The following is a 23007-nucleotide window of genomic DNA, read 5'->3' on the forward strand; positions in this document are numbered from 1 at the left end:
AATACAGCTAACATGTTTATAGAAAGGGGCTGTAAGCCAGATAAAGTATGGTTGGGGTATAAAGTAACAAACAAAAAAGTGAATAAAGCACAGAACAACATAATGTTGAAAAAGAATGTAGAGGAAGAAGAAAGGGAGTTATATTTTGTGTCTAAGTATACTAATTTTTCTAATATTTTAGAGAAAACAGTTGGGTATTACTGGTCCTATATACATAGGTTCATAGGTTCATAGATTAGTACTAAGCTACCTGCTCTTGCGAGCCATTTTAAGCCTAGCCAATTATCCCTTGTGAGACTCAAACACTGCACCTTGTGTTTGTAAGGCAAACACCTTAACCATTAGGCCACCCTATACAGAAAGAAAAATCCTGCCTAAAAAAATGTTAAACTTTTTTTTTCATATAAAAGAGGCAGAAGTCTCAAGGACATGTTAGTACATGGAAAATTTGAGAGACCAAAAGATATAGAAAATAATATAGTGAGATATGGAACTTTTCCATGTCACAATTGCACAGTATACAAACACACAGTTGATAGTTTTGAAAGCATTAATGGAAAAAAATGATAGAAGAGGCAGCTTCACTTGCAACAATGAAAACATGATATATAGTTTAAAATGTCCTTGTGGATTATTTTATATTGGAGAGAGCAAGAGAAGTTTTGCTGCAAGATTAAAAGAGCACATAAGGGACATCAAGAAGCAAAGATTTCAGAGCCCTGTAGCTATGCACTTTAAGGAACACCATAATGGAGACCCACAGGGGTTGCAGACAACTGTTCTGGAACAAGTAAATACTAGGTTTAGTACTGATGAAAAAATTAAGGAACATTTAAGAAGGAAGGAAGCAATATTTATTTTAAAATATGATAGTGTTTCCAAGAGGTCTGAATAGGGAATTTTCTTGGAAGCTCAGATAAGTGGTGCAGTAGTGCTCTGAATAAAAACCAAATAAAATAAAAGGGCACAAACGTTGCGAGTCCACAGTACTATTTAATGAATAAAAATAATAAAACAATGTTAAGCGCTTTCATCAACTAGTATGACTTCTTCAGAACCTTCTGAAGAAGTCATACTAGTTGATGAAAGCGCTTAACATAATTTTCTTCGAAGCATTTAATGTAAGAAAGTTAAAAAGAATATTAAAATGTAACCTTTTTAGTTGGCTTTGTTAGTGAATTCTCAATTGGATGATTATTTAATTGATTAAATGCATGTATTTAAGTGTATGCTTACCAGAAGAAAGATGTACTCTGAAAAGGCTTTTCTGAAAGCTGGGGTGCTAGAGAAGTGTTACTTGCTCTTAATGGTATAATAGTTTGAAGTTTTGCTGTTAATTTTTACTGCCGAGGTTATTTCTTTTATTTTAATAAATCAGTCTATGTACTAAACTGAGTGAATTCATCTGGCCTGGAACTTTTGGTGTGAGGATTCAGAATTTACTCAAGATTATTTTCAGTGCCAAAGATAAACGGGGACCTAAGGCCAATTTTGGACCCAAGTCACTTGAACAAGTTCATGAAGCAAACAAAATTCTGGTGACGTGTGCCAAGTATTTAAACACTCTCAGTGAAAAAATAGTCCATTCTTCCATTATTGAGGAAGAATGACTGAAAGGGATGTGCTCGATAGATCTTCAGCATATGTATTACCACATGAAGATGGGCATACACTCCAGGAAGTGCCCTCACTTCTGTCTGAGAGACAGTCATTACCAATTCAGAGCTCTATCCTTTGGTCTCACCACAGCCTCCTGGGTGTTCACCAAGTGTATGGCAGTAGTAGCAGATTGTATACAACTGCAGGATTTCTAGATATTTCTACTTTTGGATGACTGGCTCATCACTGTCCCTTCCAGGGATCTACTTGTTCAAGCCAAGGACTTCTTGCTGCAACTGTGCATAGACGTGAGGATTACAGTGAATCTAGAAAAGTCAAGCTACAACCAGTCCAGTCTGTCTAGTTCATATGAGCACTTTTAGACACAATACTTCAGATAGCAAAACTCTGTCAAACAAGAATTAAATCCCTTCACCATCAATCCCAAGAAGTCTTATCTCACCAGAAGCCACCAGAGAGACTAATTCTTCACCTTCTAGGCTGCATGGCAGCCAGATTCTACATGTGGGTTTTTCAGTTGACTCTGACTGTTCAGTGGTCAGTCATGAAACAACCCATGTCTTTTCTAGTGATTCTAACTAACATTTGCAGAGCTCACATATAGTAGTAGCTAGAATCTTTGCATGTTCTACAAGGATGTCCTTTCATTCTTCCTTTCCCCCCATGCCATAGTAACCATGGATGATTCCCATCTGGCAACTGAGATGGGGAGGGATTTTCTGGGAAGGACAGTCCAAGGCACATGATCCCAAACAGATGCCAGTCTTCACATCAATATTGAGTTGAGAGCATTCCTCATAGCATTGCAGGCCTTTTAGGACTCTCTCCCGTTGAGTGTGATATCTATTCAGGCAGACAACATGGCAGTTGTTTGGTACATCAGCAAATAGGGTGGAACCAGATCTTATCTCTTGTGTCGAGAGGCCATGAGAATGTGGCAATGGGCAACATCTTCTCACCACTTTCTGATAGCAGCTCATATTCTGGGGGAATCCAGTACCCTTGCTAAAAAGATGAGCAGATCTGTCCTGTTTCCTCACAAGTGGTCTCTCAATCCACTGACAATGGAACAGTTTTTCACCTGCTACAGCCAACCTTGTTGTGACCTCTGCCTTTCCCCACAACACCAAATGCAACAAGTTCTTCATTCTAGTTCCCCAAGATGGGTAGTCATCCAGGGATGCTGTAACACACCCTTGGCCCATGAGACTCCTTTATATCTTTTTCCCTGTGTCCCTGATTTCAAAATTGTATTTGTTTTAGTTTTTCTGAATAAAGCACTGATCTCCATGGACCTTTTTCAGACTTAGCCCGGGACTGGTATCTGGTTAATTGACTTGCTTAGAGCTGCACAATTAGGCAACGGAGGCTGAGGGAATCAAACCTTGCAGCATTGGACTACTGGAAACAGCTCATTAACAGCTCCTTAATCCCCTAAGCCAACTGCCAGACAGTTTCAGTTTCATCAGAACAAATCTACAGTGAAGGTCACAGTCATTTTCATAGCCCCTTATTGGTCATGACAAGTCTGGTTTCCCTTCCTCTGGCCTCCTAGGACCAGACTCAGATCTTCTGTCTTACCCGTCGGAATCACCTCACCCAAACATTCAGTCCCTCAAACTGACTGCTTTGTTTCTCCAATTCCAAAGATGTTTTGTCAGTCCAGGTTTTCATCTCCAGTTGTCCGCATGTTGTCTTCTTCCCAAGAACCCTCAGTTACGAAAATTTATAAGAGTGAATGGAAAAGGTTTTCTGTTTGGGTGATTGAAAAATATTGACCCTTTCTCAGCCCCTCTTCCAGCAATGTTGGACTTCCTCACATACTTTCCAATATAGAGCCAGCTATTCCACAATTAAGGTACAGTTAGCTGCAATATCCTCTTTCCATATGGCTGAAAATTGTATACCTATTGCATTTCTCAGCTTATCTAAGGCTTTCCTGTGTAATATCTTTCTACTATGTTCTTATGGTAGAAATCCAGCCCTTCCATGGGATATGACTGTTGTGCTACAGGCTTCGACTGGTCCCCAGTTTGAACCTGCTGCTGTGGTTGAGCCGAAGTTTTTTTTATCATGGAAGACTTTTTCTGGTGGCTGTCACTTTTGCCAGATGAATTTCTTAGCTACACAATCTTCAAAACCTCCCTCCCTAATTTTAGACAAGGACAGAGTGTCCTGGAAAAACAACCCCACTTTTCTTCACAAGGTGGCTTCTGAATCATACATTAATCAGTCCATAAATATTCCAGTGTTATTCCCAAAACTTTTAGAACAAGGGTGAATATACATTGCATTTGCTAGATGTTCATCATCAGTTACAATTTTATTTTCATCAGACAGAACCTTTTAGGAAATCTGATCAGTTATTTGCATCCTTTTGTACAGCTAAATTGGGAAAAGTAGTGTCCCATCTCACACTGGTTATCAATGTATTTCCTTTATTTATCAAGAAAGAGGATTGTCATTTACTTCAACCCCAACGGCTCATTCCACCAGATCTGCAGCTTCATATACAGCCTTCTGTACTGTTCCAGTTGATGACCTATGTGCTGCAGCTACCTGGTCCAAGGAACATACCTTAATCTCACACTATAAATTGGATATGCAGTCCAGAGCTAGAGCCTTCTTTGGGTTCAGCAGTACTCCAGAATATCATTCCAGAAGTCCTCCAAAGTAAGAAAGTAGCTGGAGACTCTGTCCCATATGTTGAAGAGTCAACAGAAAAGACAACATCAGATACAAAAGTTACATACTCACCATAACAATAGATCTGTGTTGTCTGTGTCTGTCCTTCCTCATCTACCATCCCCACCACCCCTCTTTATTTTTGTAGGCACATTTTTTTTATCATGTTCTCATACTGAGATGGTTCTAGCTGACCTTGCCTTAGCTCCTAAAGGTCCTTTCTTTCTCTTTCCTTCTCCTTTTACAGGCTGGTAGCACTTAGGTCTGCTAAGTTTTCTGGCCGTCAACACCTTTATATTTTTTAAGTTTCCTTTTTTTGGTGAGCAACTCAATCTGAGGTAGTTCACTGCCTACATAGGGATTATAGGTAGGGAGGAGCCTGACCACCGGATCCAAAACTTAAAAGTTGCCAAAGACAGATCTAAGTTAGAATCAGAGACCCATATGTTGAGGAGGGACTAAAGCAGGCAACACAGATCTATCATTATGGTGAGTACATAACTGTCATTTTCTTGTCATCTCCATTTGAACTGGTGTCACATTTTTCAAGGCTTTTCTTTTTACTGAAAAACTTCAAACAAAAAATAAATAATTTTTCAGAACCCCCCCATAACTTATTAACTTAGAACAAACACACAAAAAATGTACATCTTCTAAAAATGAAGTTTAAACTTCCAAATAGGAACAATTGCCCCAAATGAAAAGTTGCACTCACAGGCATTTTATCCATGTAACATGCATGTTGCAGCCTGTGCTCCCTTTTGCACTGTTTTATTGGAATCTCTGTACCCCTTCCAGATGTGAAAAAGAGCTTGTGTGCTTTCAGAAAATGTTGATTTTTAGCCTTAAGAAAAGGTGTACTGGTTATATTTAAATAAAACTAAACTATACACTGTTCTATTAAATGTTTTTTAAATTATTAAGACTGCTAAGGGAGCTGCTATCCCTTTTCCTTTCAAGTAATTTCAAACCTTGTTTTACTGAGCTGCTTCCCTGCCCCTTAACCTTTAAACATTGCACTAACCACAGCAAAAAATGCTCAAAACTCAGAAGTTTAATTGCTTGCATCTGCAAACGGCTTGTCTCCATCGAATGAGAGAAAAATACAGTTAACAACTCTGCAGATACATGAAGGAATCTTTATCAATTTCACTGAGAACAGAAAGTACAATTGCTTTCAGCTGCAGGCTTCTTGACTCCCACTGAACATTTGCTAAAGGAAAAAACACACTAGTATCATTGCATATGCAAGAAACTTAACACTTCTTGTGGCTTTCATTTTGTCTTATTTTTCAAGCCTACTTGTTTAAAGAAAATAACTGTTTTATATTAAGTCAAGAGCATTAATCCATTCACCTTTGCAAAAATATTACACCTGTACGTATAACATAATTAGCTCAGTTTTACACCCCATCCTCTACCCCAGTCACCCAAGATTACAGCATATCAACTTACATTTGCTTTTGTAAAGCCTTTCATCTCTTTTTTGCATTGTAAAGCCTATATTTATTTCAACTAAAATGTACTTGTTTACTTTAATATCTTTATCACATACAGACATCACTGAAAAGACTTACCCCCAAACCCAACATTTAAAATACCCCTGACTATGTACTACATAAAACTGCTTTACTATATATCTCAGAGTTTATATCTTGAGATGTTTTATACAAATGCTATTAAGAACAAAGGTTGTTTTACTTAGTCATTTTTTTTCCTTTGAGTGTCTTCTAAACATTAATGACATAAAGTGGGGTATATGCTTTATGGTCCACCTAAAAGTTTAACAAAATCAACAAAAGTACAATTTTTCTCAAACACTTTTTTTTTGCAAAACCATATTTCACTAATATGACTGATGCCTTATAATCTCACATTTATTCACTACTTTCGGTGTTGCTGGTCTTCTGTTTATCTCCATCTCTCAACACCAGGCCGTGGTTCAAGTCCAAGGTACTCCTAATTCTTCTAATCAGTTCCTGTGCTTTTTTTCTCTCTATTAATCATTTTCTTTTGGAACATTGGAAAGGTTTATCTTCATATTGTCGAAAGCACATCCACGGATGTGCAGATATACGAACTGTTTCCACGAATTCTGTCCCACCAATTTCTCTAAATTTTGATAAAACAGCGAATGTCAGCATTTCTAACTGCTCCACAGCTGAAACAAGTGATACCATGGGTCAAAAAGGGGGCGAGATTTTGTTATTCAGAACATCGGCATTCGCTGTTTTGAGAAGTCGCAGTTTGCAGAAACTGTTTCGGGGGTGTGGCTGTCAGAATTATGAAGGTAAACCCATTGGAAAAGGTTTCACTGGCAAAGTCTCTCTATGAGCTTTAGTGGCAGAAGAATGAGAAGCAGAGTCCCCTTTTGTTTGATGGTTCACGTTTTGTTGGATACTTTTGTACTTTTGAACTTTTGTGTTTCCTCCTTAGCCTGTTCTGCATAAAAATTTTTTTGATCCTCCAGGAGGAAATATTCAGAAGACAGCTGGATACAGCAGTTTGAGTGTCACACCTGCCTGTAGATATTCCCTGACTGCTAGGATAAATTTGCTTGTCTTCTGCTTGTAGTACAGTGAATAATTTTCCACAAACATTCTGCTGTCTCCAATTTTTAATGCTTTTCCCTGCTGCCACATCAGGATCAACTCTTTCTGTTAGTACGATTGCATCTTTACTAATACAGATCCTGGCTGCTTTCCCATGGTCATGTTTGGAGCATACACTCAATGTGCCCTTTTAGTTAATAAATAGTGATTTTGAATACCGGTCTAGTTGCTTATTTTTGCTTGCATAAAATTAATACCATCTGTTCCTTTCAGTTCTGTGGTACAGCAGAAATATTAGCCTCTTGGAAGTCCAAAGTATATCTTTTCTTAGGTAAACTGTACAGCTGTACTGTCCAGCTCCCATGACATTTTCGAGTAAGATATTCAGCTTCCACTATTGCATATTATAAATCCCCCAAAACTGGTTGTTATTACTGTGTACTGGTTTCAAGAGCTGTTTGGATGAAATATGCACGTTTTTCTTGTTGATGTGGCAATTTGTTTTCCTGGGGACACACAACTGTGGTTAACTGGCTATAGTAAAACTGACCTTAGCTTTTTATTGTTGAGATTTTCTTTGTAGACTGGCCCTGTAAAAGAGCATTGTGCTCAGTGGTTTTGTTTGATTAACAAACTTCAAGCATAAATAACTTTGTCTTATTCAACAAAGAAGAATTTTGAGTAAGACACTTGACTTGTCCTTGTAAGAAAAAAAGAGAAGAAAAAAAATACGTGTGTGTGTGTGTGTGTGTGTATATATATATATATATATATATATATATATATATATATGTACACACACACACACACACACACACACACACACACACACACACACACACACACACACACACACACAGTTAAAAAACACTGGCATGTCAGCTTGTCTGCCTTCATGGAGATTTCCAAGGTGCCAGGAATTTTTTAGCTGTAAAGTTATGTTTTTTACAAAGAAATATGCATTAAAAGTTGATATTTTGATGCATGACAGAAGAATGCATACAAGACTCCAAGCTTCTGCAGTAGATGTCAGTGAAATATAGATTGATGTCATCTACAGAACGTTTGCACAATATGCTAGGTTCTGGTAGTCACACAAAACTTTGGTACACAGTGTCATTGGCTAAGTATACACCTGCTACTGTTACCAAGTTGAACAGAATCAAAAAGTCCAAGTGCTGGCCTCATCCAAATGTAATATTTTCCTCCTTCCATCCCCAAATGCACACATACCTATATATATATACATCTATATCTGTCTACACACACACACACACACACACACACACACACACACACACACACACACACACACACACACACACACACATACACAAGCACATACAACAGTAAAAGCCATACTTGTAGATGAAAAAGATAAAGGTCTACAGTTTGACATACCTTTTTAGTTGCATTTCTAGTTTCCCTGACTTTACAGGCATTGTCCCCATCCTTAATTTATACAGTAGGACACACATTATAAGATTCATTCCCTGAACGGTGTTGATATAACGGTATCAGTAGCTTTCATCTTCAAAAACCATAGAAAGTGAGAGAAACAGAAGCAGTTTTATTATTTTACTTAACAGTCTAGAGTTAGTAAATTCAGTATCTGACAGTATTATACTACAAAAATGCAGTTGGCTGGCGAGAGTGTGAGTAATACACAAGTGATAAGTAGAGATCTTCTTCATACTGATCACTGCTGCATTAGCCTAAGCTATATGGGTTATATCCTTCATAGGATACAACATCCAGCTGCCTTCCAAAGTTTCATGGCACCTTCCACTCCCCCAGACAGTTAGTTAGCTCGGGCTGAGTTGATTAAAAAGACAGATTTGGGTGCCAACCCCTTCATAGCTTTCCTGCCACCAAGTAGAGTTGCTCCTCGGTGGGCTTACTAGGATCAACGGCTGGCTAATGCTATTCCATTATTGGGCAGATGTTAGCTCCCTTCGGGAGGGGGGGAAACTTCCACATTACTTTTTTGTGGTTTAAACTATTTTTTTTTTCTGGAAAACAACTATTTTAAAGCTACAGAAAAGTATTTATATTGACTATTACATTACTTTTATACACTTTTAAAATGGGAGTGCACTTTTTTCTTTGGTGGTAAAAAGTTGATAAAGTTGTTGAAATTACTTTTTCTGTGGATAAACTGTGTTTATTTTAGTTTTTGGGCTGGGGAAAGTGCTTAAAGTGCTTTATGTGTTTTGTGTGGGGGAAAAAGTGACTTTTATGACTTTCCTGTTTTACCAACTATTGCTGCTAAGCTTCCACAAGAAGCAAGCACCATTTTCATCTTGTTCATGGAACAAACTACTGGTGCCTCGGTCAGTCCTTCTTCCAGCTACAAAAAGAAAAAGTTAACTAAACAGCCTTTGGTGCAGGCTAATAATTTGCCTCGGCAGCAAGTGATTGACTATGATGTGGCCAAAGCTGGTTCCTCAGACCACTCTTTTTACATGGATCCCTCTGGTGTTGTCCATACGGCCACCTTAGACTGTGAGTTAACCATGTCCTCTTGGACTCTTGGGATGCCCATCATTGGGCAAGGGAGAGCAACTTTTGAAAATCATGGGAGGAATAAACAGGGAATCTGTCCCTGCTTAGCCAGAATGTTCTGCTCATCCCTGGGGTTGTTGCTGCAAGCAATACTAGGTTTACTTGCTCCAGTTTTCATATTAAAAGGAGACAGAAAACTAAGCATTTAACAACTTCTGTGTCAGTTTCTCCAGACAGGCATAATTTATTGGGCATGGTACAGGGTCTTGCACAGGCTATTAACCCTTCTTGTTAGGTGGTTTCTAGTAAAAGAAGACATGATTTATCTTTCCCTGAAGAGGTTCAAGATTTTGTATCTGTGGAGGAATGTGAAAGGACAGATGCAGTTTTTTCTCATGAGATTACTGATTCATAGCTGAATTTACCTTTGAGAGATTAATTTCTTTGAGACAATTCCATAATGTGTCATCATTTTCAGTGGGATAACACTGAGGCTTCTCAGGCCATCATAAAATACTATGAACTGTTACAGCTGGAATTTCCAGATCCTTCACCCCTCCTTCCAGTGCTGTCAGCATTGGAGAATGTGTTTGTCACAGCCTGTGGTTTCCATGGCACTCAACATGCTACTCCCAAGAAAGCAAATAGAAGGTACAAAGTCCCCAGTCTTTCAAGGTTTTATACAATAATCACAGACCTAACCCAGTAGCTATAGCTTTATTTCATCTAGCTGCTGCTGTGAAACATTTTGTTAATTGGAACACATTTCTTTCTGACAAGGATGGTAAAGCTAATCGTAAATCTGGGGAAAAGTGTGCTTCTGCAACTTTGATTTTTTAGAATTCTGAACTGTTAGGCTCGCATGTTAAAGTTTATACTGACTAATTGTGAAAGTATGGGGAATGTTTTGTCTGCAGTTTCCGCTTGTAAAGAAAAATCTGCTTTATGTAGTTTAGTTTCTTCCATTTCACAGGTCACTACTCATTGTTTGAAGTGTGTTTGCCATTCGTGTGTTTTGAGGAGGTTTTCCTGCCTGTACTCTGAGAACCTTACAGAAGATTTTGAATTCTTCTTTGGCTAGAGATTTAGTATTTGATACTTCTGCTCCAGAGAATATCAAAAAGTGTGATGAAAGAGGTAAGCTGATGCAGGGAATCACAGATTATTCAGCAATTTGTCTCTAAATTCTCCAACAGATTTTTGCTAACTCATCTAGCATTGGCAAAAAGCAAAATAAACAGTCCCAACAGAATGCTGGTAAGCATACATTTAAAAAGCAATGGCAGGGAGGTTCCAAAAAAGAAAGCAGGACCCCCCCCCCCATCCTCCAAACAAAGGACAGTCAAACAAGGCAAAATGACTGTATAAGGGATTTGGGAAAGGGGAAATCACTTGGTGGAGCCTTCAAATGTCTTTGAATGTAGGTCTGTCATACTCCCCTCCTGCTGCAAAGCAGTCAAGTCACTACAGATGTCTTGAACTTTTCTTGGGAAGCAGTGTCGGGGGAATAAAAGTGCAAGTTCTCTGGAACAAGAAAGACCGACCAAAACATATAAACATAAAAGAGCTGCTAGTTCTTGTAAAGAGGGCGATGCAGTGGTGTAACAGTTATCGCTGTCACATCACAGCAAGAGGTTCTCTGGTTCGATTCTTGGCTGAGGTGCCTTTTGTTTGGAGTCTGCATGTCCTCCCTGTGTTCCTGTGGGTTTCCTGCAGGTGCTCCGGTTTCCTCCCACATTTCAAAGACATGCAGTTGGTGGATTGGACACACTAAAGGCCCTAGGTATGAGTGTGTGTATGTGAGTTTGTAGTGCACCCTTTGAGGAGGGTTGGGTGCCAGGCTAGCCATCCAAGTATGTAAAACTGTAACCGCTACAGAAACGACGAGTGCCTGGAGGGGCACTCATTGCCTGATGTATTGAATGGCATGTATGGAACTGAGAGAGAGATCTCTTATACAGGCTCACAACTCTCGTAATATTCTGTTGTCTCCAGGGTCTCTTCAAGTACTTGCAGACAGTACTACAGTGATGTGGTATATAAACAAACAAGGGGAACCAGATCTTACCTCATTGCAGACTAGCCATGTTAGCATGGGATACAGCTTTACAACACAGTCTCACTGTACAGTGATTTTATGATCTTTCAAAGCAAAACTGTGTGGAAAGACTAAGGCAGACATTTATGAATGGAAATTGAATTAGAGTATCTTTCAATATTTGGTCCAGCTGTGGGCAGTTCCTCAAGTAGACCTTTTTGCTTCCACTCTAAACAATCAACTGGCAAAATTCTGTTACAAGACTCTGTGCAAGAAAACCTGTAAGATGTCTTGTCTTTTCCTTGGACAGGAATGTTCCTGTAGCTTTTCCACCCTTTCAACTGATATCCAGGGTACGTCTGAAAATTTAGAAGGACTCCCTGAAGGTCATTGTAGTTCTCCCTTCTATTGGCCATGGCCATTTACCACAAGCTTTCTCACAGACTGGATTTACTCAAACAATATCGGGATGATTAATGCATCCCAACCCCAAACCACTACAACTGACTGCCTGGATAATATGGTCTTAATACTTTTTAGGTATCTATTTTCTATGGATGGGCATCAGGTACAAACTGAAGAAAGAAAGCCTGCTACTAGAGAATCCTATCTAAGCAAATAGAAGGTGCTCTAGTTGGTGCCAACAAAATAACAAGTACCCATCCATTCTCTTTTTTTACAATATCTGTGTAAGTTACTATTCTATGTCCTGTTTTACTCTTTCAATGAAATCTCATGTAGAAATTTTTTTAAAAGGGGAGCTACATAAGAAGCCCCCCAGAAACCCAGTGGCTCCTTCTTGGGATCTTAATTTTGTGTTAGAGAAACTTAACACTTTCTCCATCTGAACCAGCTCATCTGACTGACTTGAGATTCTTAACATGGAGAACAGTTTTGCTGATTTCTTTGACCTTTGCAATAAGAGTATCTGAGCTGCAAGCTCTTGTTGTGGGTCAACCTCATTTCATCTTCCATAGAGACATGGTTTCTATGCGCACTAATTCTTTGTTTATGTTTAAAGTGGCATCAGAGTTTACTTTAAGCCACTCTATCCATCTCCCTGTGTTCTTTGCTGAACCCAAAAATGATGGAGGAGGGATACTTCATACATTGAATGTCCACAGACAACTCTGGCACTGTCTTGACAAATGAAATTTTTCAGAAATTCTGATCAGCTGTTTATTTCTTGTGAAGGTAAGCAGAAGGGCCAATCTGTTTCAAAGCGGACTATTTTCAAATAGTTGTCTCAGGCTATTACCTTTTGTTATTCCTACCACAACAAAACTATTCCAGGCAGGGTCAAGTTTCCTTCTGCTGGGGCTATGGTTTCATCTATTTCTTTTTGGGAAAGCTTGGACACTAAAAGTATTCTAGAAGCAGCAACTTGGTCCTGTCTGTATATTTTTACAAAGCACTATAAACTACATTCCTTTTCCAGGTCTGGGAAAGGCTTTATCAGGATCATTCTCCAGGGGCTCTTGGATTCTTCCCTTTCTACCTCCCAGTTATTCTAAGTTATAGTAATCTACAGATATATCTCAGACTAATACAGCAGTGATCAATATGAAGAACATAGTATAGTTGTGTAAGTAAACATACTACTGGAAATGTTGACATTCAAATGATCACTGCGGCAGAAGCTGTCTCTATCTTTCCCACTTATTTTTTTGTGTGTTTTTTTATGCCAGGGTGTGAACTCGTATTTTTTTTTTCCTGGCAGTGTCCTCTCAGGGCTTACCTCTCTCTTTAGTTGGTAGGAAAGCTTTAGAGGGCTTGGTGCCCAGGCCTGTCTTTTTTGTCAGTTCAAGTACTGTACTTTATTGAAGAAGGAATGAATATTGCTGAAGTTTTCCATGAGTATGGTTGTAGATTAGGTGACTTAGAAGCAAACAGTGTACAGATACTATCAGCAAGCATACACAATATTTCAAATTTTTCTACCCAGCAAGTTTCCAACCTGCAGCACACAGACAGTTTTTTCATTGGTGCTGATTGAGACTGTCATAGTACTACTATCCTGATTTCAACAACAACTTAATGTGAGGATATCCAATATTGTTATCTTTGCTAGCATATCTGGCTGCAGTTTTGTAAATACTTGTAAATAATTATAAACTACCGTGTGTTATAAATGCCAGCATGACTACCTATAATTTTGTAAATAAGTTTGTTGTTTGATTGTTTATTTGATTTGTGTAAGATGTTTGAATCAGTGTTCTTCTAGTTGACCAAATGTGCATGTCAAAATAATTCTAAATGCAGGTTGTGCCTGTCAGCTGACCTAGAGTGATATCTTCATGTGCTAGAGCTGAAAGGAGTGGAGCTCCACAGCAGCTGTTTTTGTTTACTTTTTGAAAGTCTGAAATGAGAGAGTAGAATTCTCATTACTGCTTTCTGTGACATTTAAAAGATTCTGCTATGAAATGCAGATTCTGATTTAGTTCACTTCAGTTGCAGTTGCATTCAGTTGAGTTGGAGTAGTGAGTGGTTGTTTTCCAGACTAGTAGTTATCACTCAGAGTTTTCCAGACCTGCTCAGACAGAAATAATAGGATTGACTATTCCAGTCACTGAGGACCAACAACAGCCTGAAGGGTGGACATATATTCTTATTTTGCCTTGCAGAAGTTAATTAGATTAGACAGGAACAGTTAATCTTTAGACAGCTGTGGATTTATAGTTAGATAGTTAGTAGACAGCTATGGATTTAGTTAGATGGAGTTTTTCTTCATTTGGTGTGAAACCTATCCTACAGTGTTATTTTCATAATTCCTGGTGTGGAATCAGTTATTCAGTGTCTATATATTTTAAAACATTTTTATTTAGTAAATATTTTACTACCTTCTATTGTGGCTGGTTATTTAGAAAGTACTTTTAGTAACCTGAGAGTGTTTATGCTTATTGTGATAACACCAGGGCCACTCTGAAAAGCCTTACTGCTTGGATTGCATGCTGCCTGTCATATCAATATTTGTATTATATAATTGAACACCCCTTTTGAAGGTTATCGTGGTATTTGGCAGCATTCCTGTGTAATCTTGGCAAGAGGACATAGCAGGTAAATCTGTGCCAGTCTTTCCCAAGAGTGCTTATATGTGTGATTATCAAATATTTAACAGTGAGTGTGTCAGATACCTAGAACTAGGACACAGTGCTCTGCAGTGGGTAGTTTGCAAATTTATTTGGGGACTTGGAGTGAAGCATATAGTCCAGTCCCAGGTTTGGAGTCTGTTCCTGGTGTACTCTTAGGGGAAATGTTGTATTATGTCCCTGGTTTCAGTGACACTTCCTTAATGGAGTCAGTGGTGAGGATTGAGGCTCCTTAGATACTGCTCCAGGTTTAAGTAGGGAGTCATCACACTTAGAAAAACTAAAATACTGCTCGGCTGCACAGCTGAATGGAAAAACACACCAAATGGGCCAGCACTTTAGGGTGAAATAAATTTTAATCTCCGCTTTCGTCAATCCAGACTTCATCAGAAAAATCAAACACATTACAATCCAACATAATTTAAATACTAAAAAAAAATTACATTAAATTAAAACCAATTAAGGTTAATGCTTAGACCTATTATTTCTGCACCTCATTATGTTACTGAGGGCATTTCCTTATTGGTTGATTAATTTTTACAACCTTATGTTCAAAGTATGGAATCATTTTTAAAGGATTCATGGAATTTTTTAGAAACTTTCAGGAGGTTTAATGAACAGACCATGTTTGATCCTGATGCACATAATATTTTGACTTTAGACGTGACTTCCTTGTACACTTGTATACCCCACGAGGCTGGGGTTGAATATGTAAGGTCGTATTTAAACAAATTCACAAATAATGCAAATAATGTTATTAATTACTGCTGCAGTTTACTTGACATCATTTTGAATAATCATTATTTTTTTGTTTAAGGGTTGTTATTATAAACAGATGCAAGGAATAGCCATGGGGTCAGCAGTTGCCCCTGCTTTTGCCAATGTTGTGATGGGGTGGTGGGAACATGAATTTTTAAAACCAAGTCTTATTCAGTTTAAAGTAATATATTATGAGAGATTTATACACAACTTGGTTTTTGCAATTGAGGGGACTATTGAGTCTGTACATGCTTTATTAACAACAATCAATTCTAGTTCACCTTTTCTCAAATTTGTGTTGGGAGATTATGGCACTTCCCTTAATTTTCTGGATGTCCACTTGGAATGGGATCATTTGAGTAGTAGATTTAATAGTAGCATTCACAGAAAAACTACTTTCACCAATAGCTACTTACATTTTTCTAGTCAACATCCCATTCATATGAAAATAGCTACTTACATTTTTCTAGTCAACATCCCATTCATATGAAAAGGAACATTCCTAAGGGACAGTTCATTCATGCCAGCAGAATGACCAGTGATGACAAATGTTTGCATAATGAATTTTTAAACATTAAAAAGTTGTTTTTAGAACGTGGTTACAATGAAAAAATGTTGGATGACCAAATTAAATATGTTTGGAATGGCAGAAAAGATAGATATTCACCCATTTTGACTGAAGTAGTTGCAGTCATTCCAAAAAGAACATCATGTAATGACATGCATTTAAGCTATGGTTTGCCTATAACTAGTAAGGCTTTAGGCATTAAAAAGATTCTTACTGACAACTGGAATATTGTTAGAGGTAATCGTGAATTATGTAATAATGTGGGGGAGAACCCTAGATTTGTCTATAAAAAAGATTTTAACTTAAAAAGCTTGTTGGAAAAAGGGAGGGACAAACGTGTTTGAAGCAAAAAATTTTAGTGTCAATAAAGGAATGTATAAATGTCTCACCTGTAATATGTGTAGATATATTTTGAAAGGACCATTTATAAATTTGGAACATATACCATACACCATTTCTGTGTCCAGCTATTTTTCATGTAGAAGCACAGGGGTTGTGTATGTTGCTATGTGTATCTCATGTCCTTCTTTTTATATTGGGATGACAACTAGACAGTTAATGACTAGGATTAGGGAGCATTTGTATGATATCAAGAAGAAGGATGTCAATAATGCTTTATACAGACATACATTAAATTGTTCCAATTTAAAAAAAAATCTGTTCTCTATTTTAGAACAGGATCATCTAAATTTGAGGAGTGGTAATTTTAGAAACTACTTGGAACAGAGAGAAACTGGATGGCAGATTCAACTGAGAGCTAATTAGCCTCCGGGCTTAAATGATGCCATCAGTATTAAATGTTTTTTACAAGATTGCAGAGGTTATATTAACAAAGTATGTGACAGCAATGGATGATGTTTTATCTCTTTAAAATTTTTTTGCATTAACCTTAATTGGTTTTAATTGAATGTAATTGTTTTTTTAGTATTTAAATCATATGGAATTGTAATGTGTTTGAAGTCTGGATTGACAAAAGCGGAGATTAAAATTAATTTCACGCTAAAGTGCTGGCCCATTTGGTGTGCTTTTCCATTCAGCTTTGCAGCCGAGTGGTATTTTAGTTTTTCTTAGTTTAATTCTGCTGTTTTAGTCATCACACTTACTTTTATAGATACTGCCCATTGCAAAGTATAGAGTCTGTAGGCACCCAGAGTCACCTTACACCCTGGAATATAATGACACAAGACTCATTATAACTGATCCCCATGTTTGTATTTGTCATGTATTAGGCAGTTTTGCCTGGAAATGTAGGCCTGATTCCACAGGAAGTGAAAAATGTCAAGTCCACTAGGCTTTTTGCCTCCATCTATGTTTATTATTCTTGTCCCTCATTTCTGTTTGGTTCACAAAACTAGTATGTTCTGGAATGATTAGTTTACTCAAATTACTCATTTTTATTCCTTTTGCTGTATAATTAGGTTGCACAAGAGCTCAGAGCCCAGGTACAGCACTTTTATACCCTGACTAACCAGCTACCTCATCATATGGATGGACACCAGCATGTGCACGTTTTACCAGGTAAGCAGTTGATGGAAAAGAAAATTATTTCAGGCTTTATAATTTTTATAATTTTAGACTGGCCATAATATCTGAAAGAACTTTTGAGGCATAATTGCATTTGTGTTGGAAGATGTATTAATCAAAATTGTATTCTTGTATAATACATGCTGTTAGCTGGACATGTGCATGCATGACTGAGACATGGCCTGGCCTGCCCTACTTTATGCTGTACAAGTAACCAGGCTTCAGAACTAATACACTGTGCAATAATGAAAGCACCACAGACTATTCTTACCCTTAATGAGTGGAAGCCATGGTTTGCTGCGGTGATGCAGCATAGTTAGTCCATAACATGTTTGTATATGCCCCGAGAACCGCAGTGTAAGTTTGTTGCATTTGTTCATGGTACCTTACTGATGCATATCCTTGCACTCACCAGCTTTGAAAGGACAGATTCAGAGACACTAAGTCACAGTCTGTGGTTCAGAGGTGACTCTGGATGCCTGCATGCTCTTTACTTTGCACCAGGAGAGATAAGCTATTGAGCAAACCAAAATAATACTAGTCTGACACCCTTTAGATCAGCAAGAGTACAAAGACACTGATCGTGTGCTGCAGGAAGGAAACTCTCAGGATGGAGAAACGTGAAATCTTGTGTTCCCTTGTAAATGGCAACAGAGGATGCAGAGACGTGAAGTCACCAATTCTACAACTGTTAATTTCAGTCATAAATTTGGTATTGATTTTGAAGATGGTTTCACTTCAATCCATCACCCAAAATCATTTTACTGCTATTCAAACCTGGCTAAAAGATGCAAACCTACTTTTAAATCCAAAAAAAAAACACACCAGAAAGTCTTCTCTTTATATAGACTCAAACACTACCTGACTGGCGAGGCAAGACAAACGTTAACACCTATCTACCTTATTCCATCTGTACTACATGCCTCACCTAGTCTTACAAACAAATACTACACTTAATTCTAAACTCTCTGCTTCTTACAATAAATTAACCACATTTGCTGTCAAACTTACAGATAGGACTCATAACTGCAGAGCCCTGAAACAACTAAACTCGCTTCAGCTACCCAACTATTTAACATACTCAAAACCTAGTCTTATATACGCACACCAGAAAAGTGTCCAGCATTAAAAGACACCTTGCAGCCTTACTCTCCAGATAGAGACCTTTGCTCAAGTAGTAAGTTCTTAGCAATCACAATAAAGTTTAATAACTCAGCAGATGACTCGCTGTGCTCCCATTATGTATCTAAACTCTGGAACACCAACCCAACATACCTAAAACAGACCATAAGACTTTCCATATTCAAGCTTTTACTAAAACAACACATAAACTACATGTGGTTGTACACATGCTCCTCTCCTGGGTAACTCTATTTACCTTCATTAACTCATACGCTGTTTTCCTTTATAACTTCTTTCCCTTCTACTCATCACACTTTTGTACTACTCCTCTTCAAGTGCCATCCTACCTTAACCCCAACTTTATATTTCAATTTCTTGCTGACCTTCCTATTTTATCCCTCTCCCTCAGATATCTCCACTACTCTCTTATAATCAGGTTTAAGCATCTGTAATGCAGTACTTCACAAAACAAAGTTTCAGAATCTGTACATTCATTAGAAAACCTGTATATCTCTACAGGAAGGAAAAAAAGAGAAAGAAATGTTAATCAGAAAATAAATTATTGGAAGATTGAATTTGTTTGTTTATTAATTTTTCCAAAGACCTTATGATGAGGCTTGGGGTGGCAGCAAATGGAGCAATGCAGACCTGGTATCTCTGTATGCTGCAGCAGTAGTCTCTGTATCATCTCTTGTATCTGTTTAGGGGGAGCCTCTCAGTTAGCAGTTCTTGGTTTGCCTCCTATGGGAGGCACTCATGGAAGCCATACTCTGTGCCCAGACTACGGCAGTGGATTCCTGTCCACCTGAAGTAGCAGAATTTCTCCTCAGAGATCTCACAGACTTATGGCTTACTAACTGTCATGGTGTATGAGCCCAGCACCTCCACGAAGGAACCTCATTTCTGCTGCTTCTGTTCTTGATTTTGTTTTTTTAGTCCATGCCCCGAGTTTGTGACCGTAGCTAATGATGGGTGACACAGATTGACTGAAACTGGAAGTGTCCTTATATGACATGACTCTAAATTTTGTCAAAGTCCAGTGCGGTATTGCCAGTTCTGTACCCATCTAGTGGAGCATCTCCTGATCCCCCTCTTCTTTCACTGATGAACGTAAATCCATAATATTGAAGTAATTCAGTGTGGATGGCTGGTCCTTTCTCACTTACAGAGAGTAGTTCTTAAGTTTCTTGAAGAGAAGCCTGATCTCTAATTTGGAGTTGCTGATTTTCATCTGAGCTGTTCCACAATCAATCCAGTAAGGTCAAGATGATATAATCATCTGCAGAAAACAAAGATTCAACCCTTTTGTTCCCAAACTAGATACTCTGTAAACATCAGCTGCGCCTTGATATTCCAGCTAGAAAAAGCATGAACAGAAGGGCAGGCATGGCACACACTTGATAAATTCCTACTGTCACATTGAACCTATCCCATTAATTCCAAGAATACAGTCTCAACTTTTTCATTCCAGAGAGTGAATGGCATACTGCATCAGCTCTGGGACACCATGAATTCATGTCATCTCCCACATGACACTGTAGAATGTGAGGCCATATATCTTCTCCAGGTCCACAACACAAGCTGTCCATACTGGTAAACTCCTACAATCCATGCAGGGACAAAGCTGATCTCTAGGATGGAATTTGTATTGTGTCTTCTGAACAGGAGATTCAGCAATGAAATTATAATTTTTAGCAAACTACTATACATTATCCAAAGTAGGCCAAGGATCATGATCCATTCAGAATTGGAATACACCTTCATATGGCCCTTTCCGAAAATAGAGACTACTACCACATTTTGCTAGTCCAAATGTGTTGTCTCAACATTACACAAAGCATTTTAAAAAATTATTAACCATAACATCTCAACAATAGCCAGATCCCTTAACATTTCTGTCTTGGTCTCATCCACTCCAGTAACCTTGTCTGTGGGAAACTGTTTAGCTACCATAGTCACCTTATCTGTTAAATTGGATCCATTTCTCTCTAGTTGTTTCTGGCATTGCCTACTTAAAAAAATTGTATATTATGTAAGTACAGCTATTTGCCAATGTTCCTTCATAGCCTTTTGAGGTCACTGTCTTTCCACTTCTGCTGAACACAGCCTGGAAGTACCCTCCACCTTGTATCTTACTGGATGGTTTACCAGGACCTCTTTTAGACCATCTGAAAATCATTTTACATGGCCCTGATAGACTTCTGTGAATCTGGGGTCTTCACTGCTTTCCTGGCATATAGGTACCTAGTGGTCAGATCTGGAGACCCCCACTAAAACTGCATAAAAGGTCTGTGTCTTTAACTTGACTGGTTCTTTCACTGTTGGTGGTCCCCTATCCATTTCAGGGTTACTACCATGGCAGTAGCTTTCCATCTTTAAGCACACGTTTCTTGTCACTGCCTCAGCTTTTGAGGACTTAAAATGGTATATTTAGATGGGAGAACCTGTTCCAGAGGAGGGAGCTTAACTCAGCCTTTTCAGAAGCATCTGCTAGTTCTGTTTGCATCTGTACTATATATTTTTCTTTTTTACGTTTGTCCAGCCACTACCCTGCCCATCAGACTCAGTTGATTACCAAGAGGTAGTAATTTAACATCTTTGTTTACCTATCTTGAGATGTGTACAGAACATATGGCCTCTGGTCTCATGAAATGACTACAAAGTCAAGGACAAAATTAAAGGACTTCTTCCTCTAAAAGTACTGCCAAAAGATCCAAATAGTAAATCCAAAAGTAAGGCAAGTACTACCACACTGTATATGAAGCAACTTCACTTTTAACAATAAAAGCAGTATCATAAGCGCTTTCGGGTAAGTCCCTTCATCAGATGATAAAACACTAGTAAAAACATAGTATCTAATATAATACAACACAGCCAATGAAAATCAACAGTTTACCCTCCTTTTTGCTAGAGCTGGTTTTAAAGAGACAACATCATTTTATCCTGGGGCTTTGTCCGCTCCCAGTCTAAGAATCCATTGCATCTCTCTGTATTCAGTTTCATTATACAAGTCACCCATTCTTTGACTTCTATTTACAACACATATAACAACAAAGGCAAATACATGATCACTATACAATTCTATATGCTTGTACAGTGCATTGTGTTTTTTTCCAGTTCGCATTATAGACAACATTTTGCGTGTTACAGTCAGCATACATATTCAAAAGGTAATTCTTGTTGGTCCTGGGGTGTATAAAACAGTTCCCCTTGTAGAATGCGCTTACAGACTTTACAATGTAGGCATGGATAAGTTCCCTTCTTCTTAATGCCTGAATTTTTAAAATGTATAGGTTCTTGACACAGAATATCTTTCAAATTTTTATTTCTTTTAAAAATAAATCTAGGTTGTGTTCCTACAACTCTAGTTATCTTCTCATCTGTTAAAAGAATTCTCCAGTTGTCTCTAATTTTATTACATATACCACCTATATCATTACTGTATGTTAAATTTATTTTCAAACCTTCATTAGCTTTTTGAACCTGTGCATCTACCTTATTAGGCCATTATTTTACCTCTGTGTAACCATGGTTTTGCACTTTGTTTTCTGTAGAGACTGCTGTTGTCCATTTCCTTTTTCAATAAATTTTTACTATAACCTCGTGCTTGAAAATTATTCTTTAAAGAGTCCAGTTCCTGTATAAAGGAATTTTCATTCGAGCAAAGTCTGGATATTCTACAGACTTGTCCCTTGACTATGTGTTGGAGTACATGTCTAGGGTGCATGCTATCATATCTAAGCATGCTGTTGGTCTAGCAAGGCATCCTATATAGTGAAGTCTCTACCTCCCCATTTTCTTTCTTAATAATACTAACATCCAGGTATTCAATAACTGAACTAGAATAATTAATTGAAAATCTGAAGAAGCTGGTTGTAGACTCTAGATACTTAAAGGATGTTAATTCTGATGTGGTGCCCCCCCACAAGAAGAAAACATCATCCACAAATATATTGCAAAAGAGAAGTTTGTCTTTCCAATCATGTGCTGCCTCAAATATCACCGTGTTTGCACAAGGTGTACCCATAGCTATACCTTGTCTCTGGCAATAATACTTTGTTTGACAAAGAAAAACATTGTTCTCTAATAGCCTTAATAAGGAACATAACCATATATTTTCATCTGTATGTATATTCACCTTTTTGTTCAGTATTTCTTCTATGGCGGTAATACCATATTGATTTTCTATGACAGTGAACAAATTCTTTACATCTAAAGTAACAAAAATATAGGAAATGTCACTGTTCTCTTGTAAATAAACATCCAATGATTCCAGAAATGTAGCAGTATCTTTCAAAATTCTAGGGAAGGTTTGTAACATTGGTTTGAGAGTGCAATCTAACCAGATAGAAAATTACCCAGCCCCTACCCGATACTATAGGTCTCATGGGTGGGGTTTTGGGATCCTTATGAATTTTTGGTAAGGCTTTAAAAACTGGGATAGTAGGATGTTGTATATATAAAAATGTCAGCAGCTCATGTTCTATCAAACCAGTTTTTTTCTATGTTAAATAAAGATTTGTGCACTTTGTGTATACAAGAATT

The 23007-nt window shown here is 37.9% G+C and overlaps 1 protein-coding gene across 3 annotated transcripts in view; it reads left to right on the forward strand.

Moving 5' to 3' along the window:
• YDJC (YdjC chitooligosaccharide deacetylase homolog) overlaps nt 1–23007 on the forward strand; it is a 171391-nt gene that overhangs the window by 103233 nt on the left and 45151 nt on the right. For all 3 annotated transcript variants that reach the window (XM_044057064.1, XM_044057063.1, XM_044057061.1), the window contains exon 4: nt 17235–17334. In XM_044057064.1, coding sequence (XP_043912999.1) covers nt 17235–17334 — 100 coding nt within the window. The remainder of the gene's footprint in view (nt 1–17234; nt 17335–23007) is intronic.

This window comes from Protopterus annectens, chromosome 15.part0, assembly GCF_019279795.1.
Source record: "Protopterus annectens isolate FY-2018-M chromosome 15.part0, PAN1.0, whole genome shotgun sequence".
Lineage (NCBI taxonomy): Eukaryota > Metazoa > Chordata > Ceratodontiformes > Protopteridae > Protopterus > Protopterus annectens.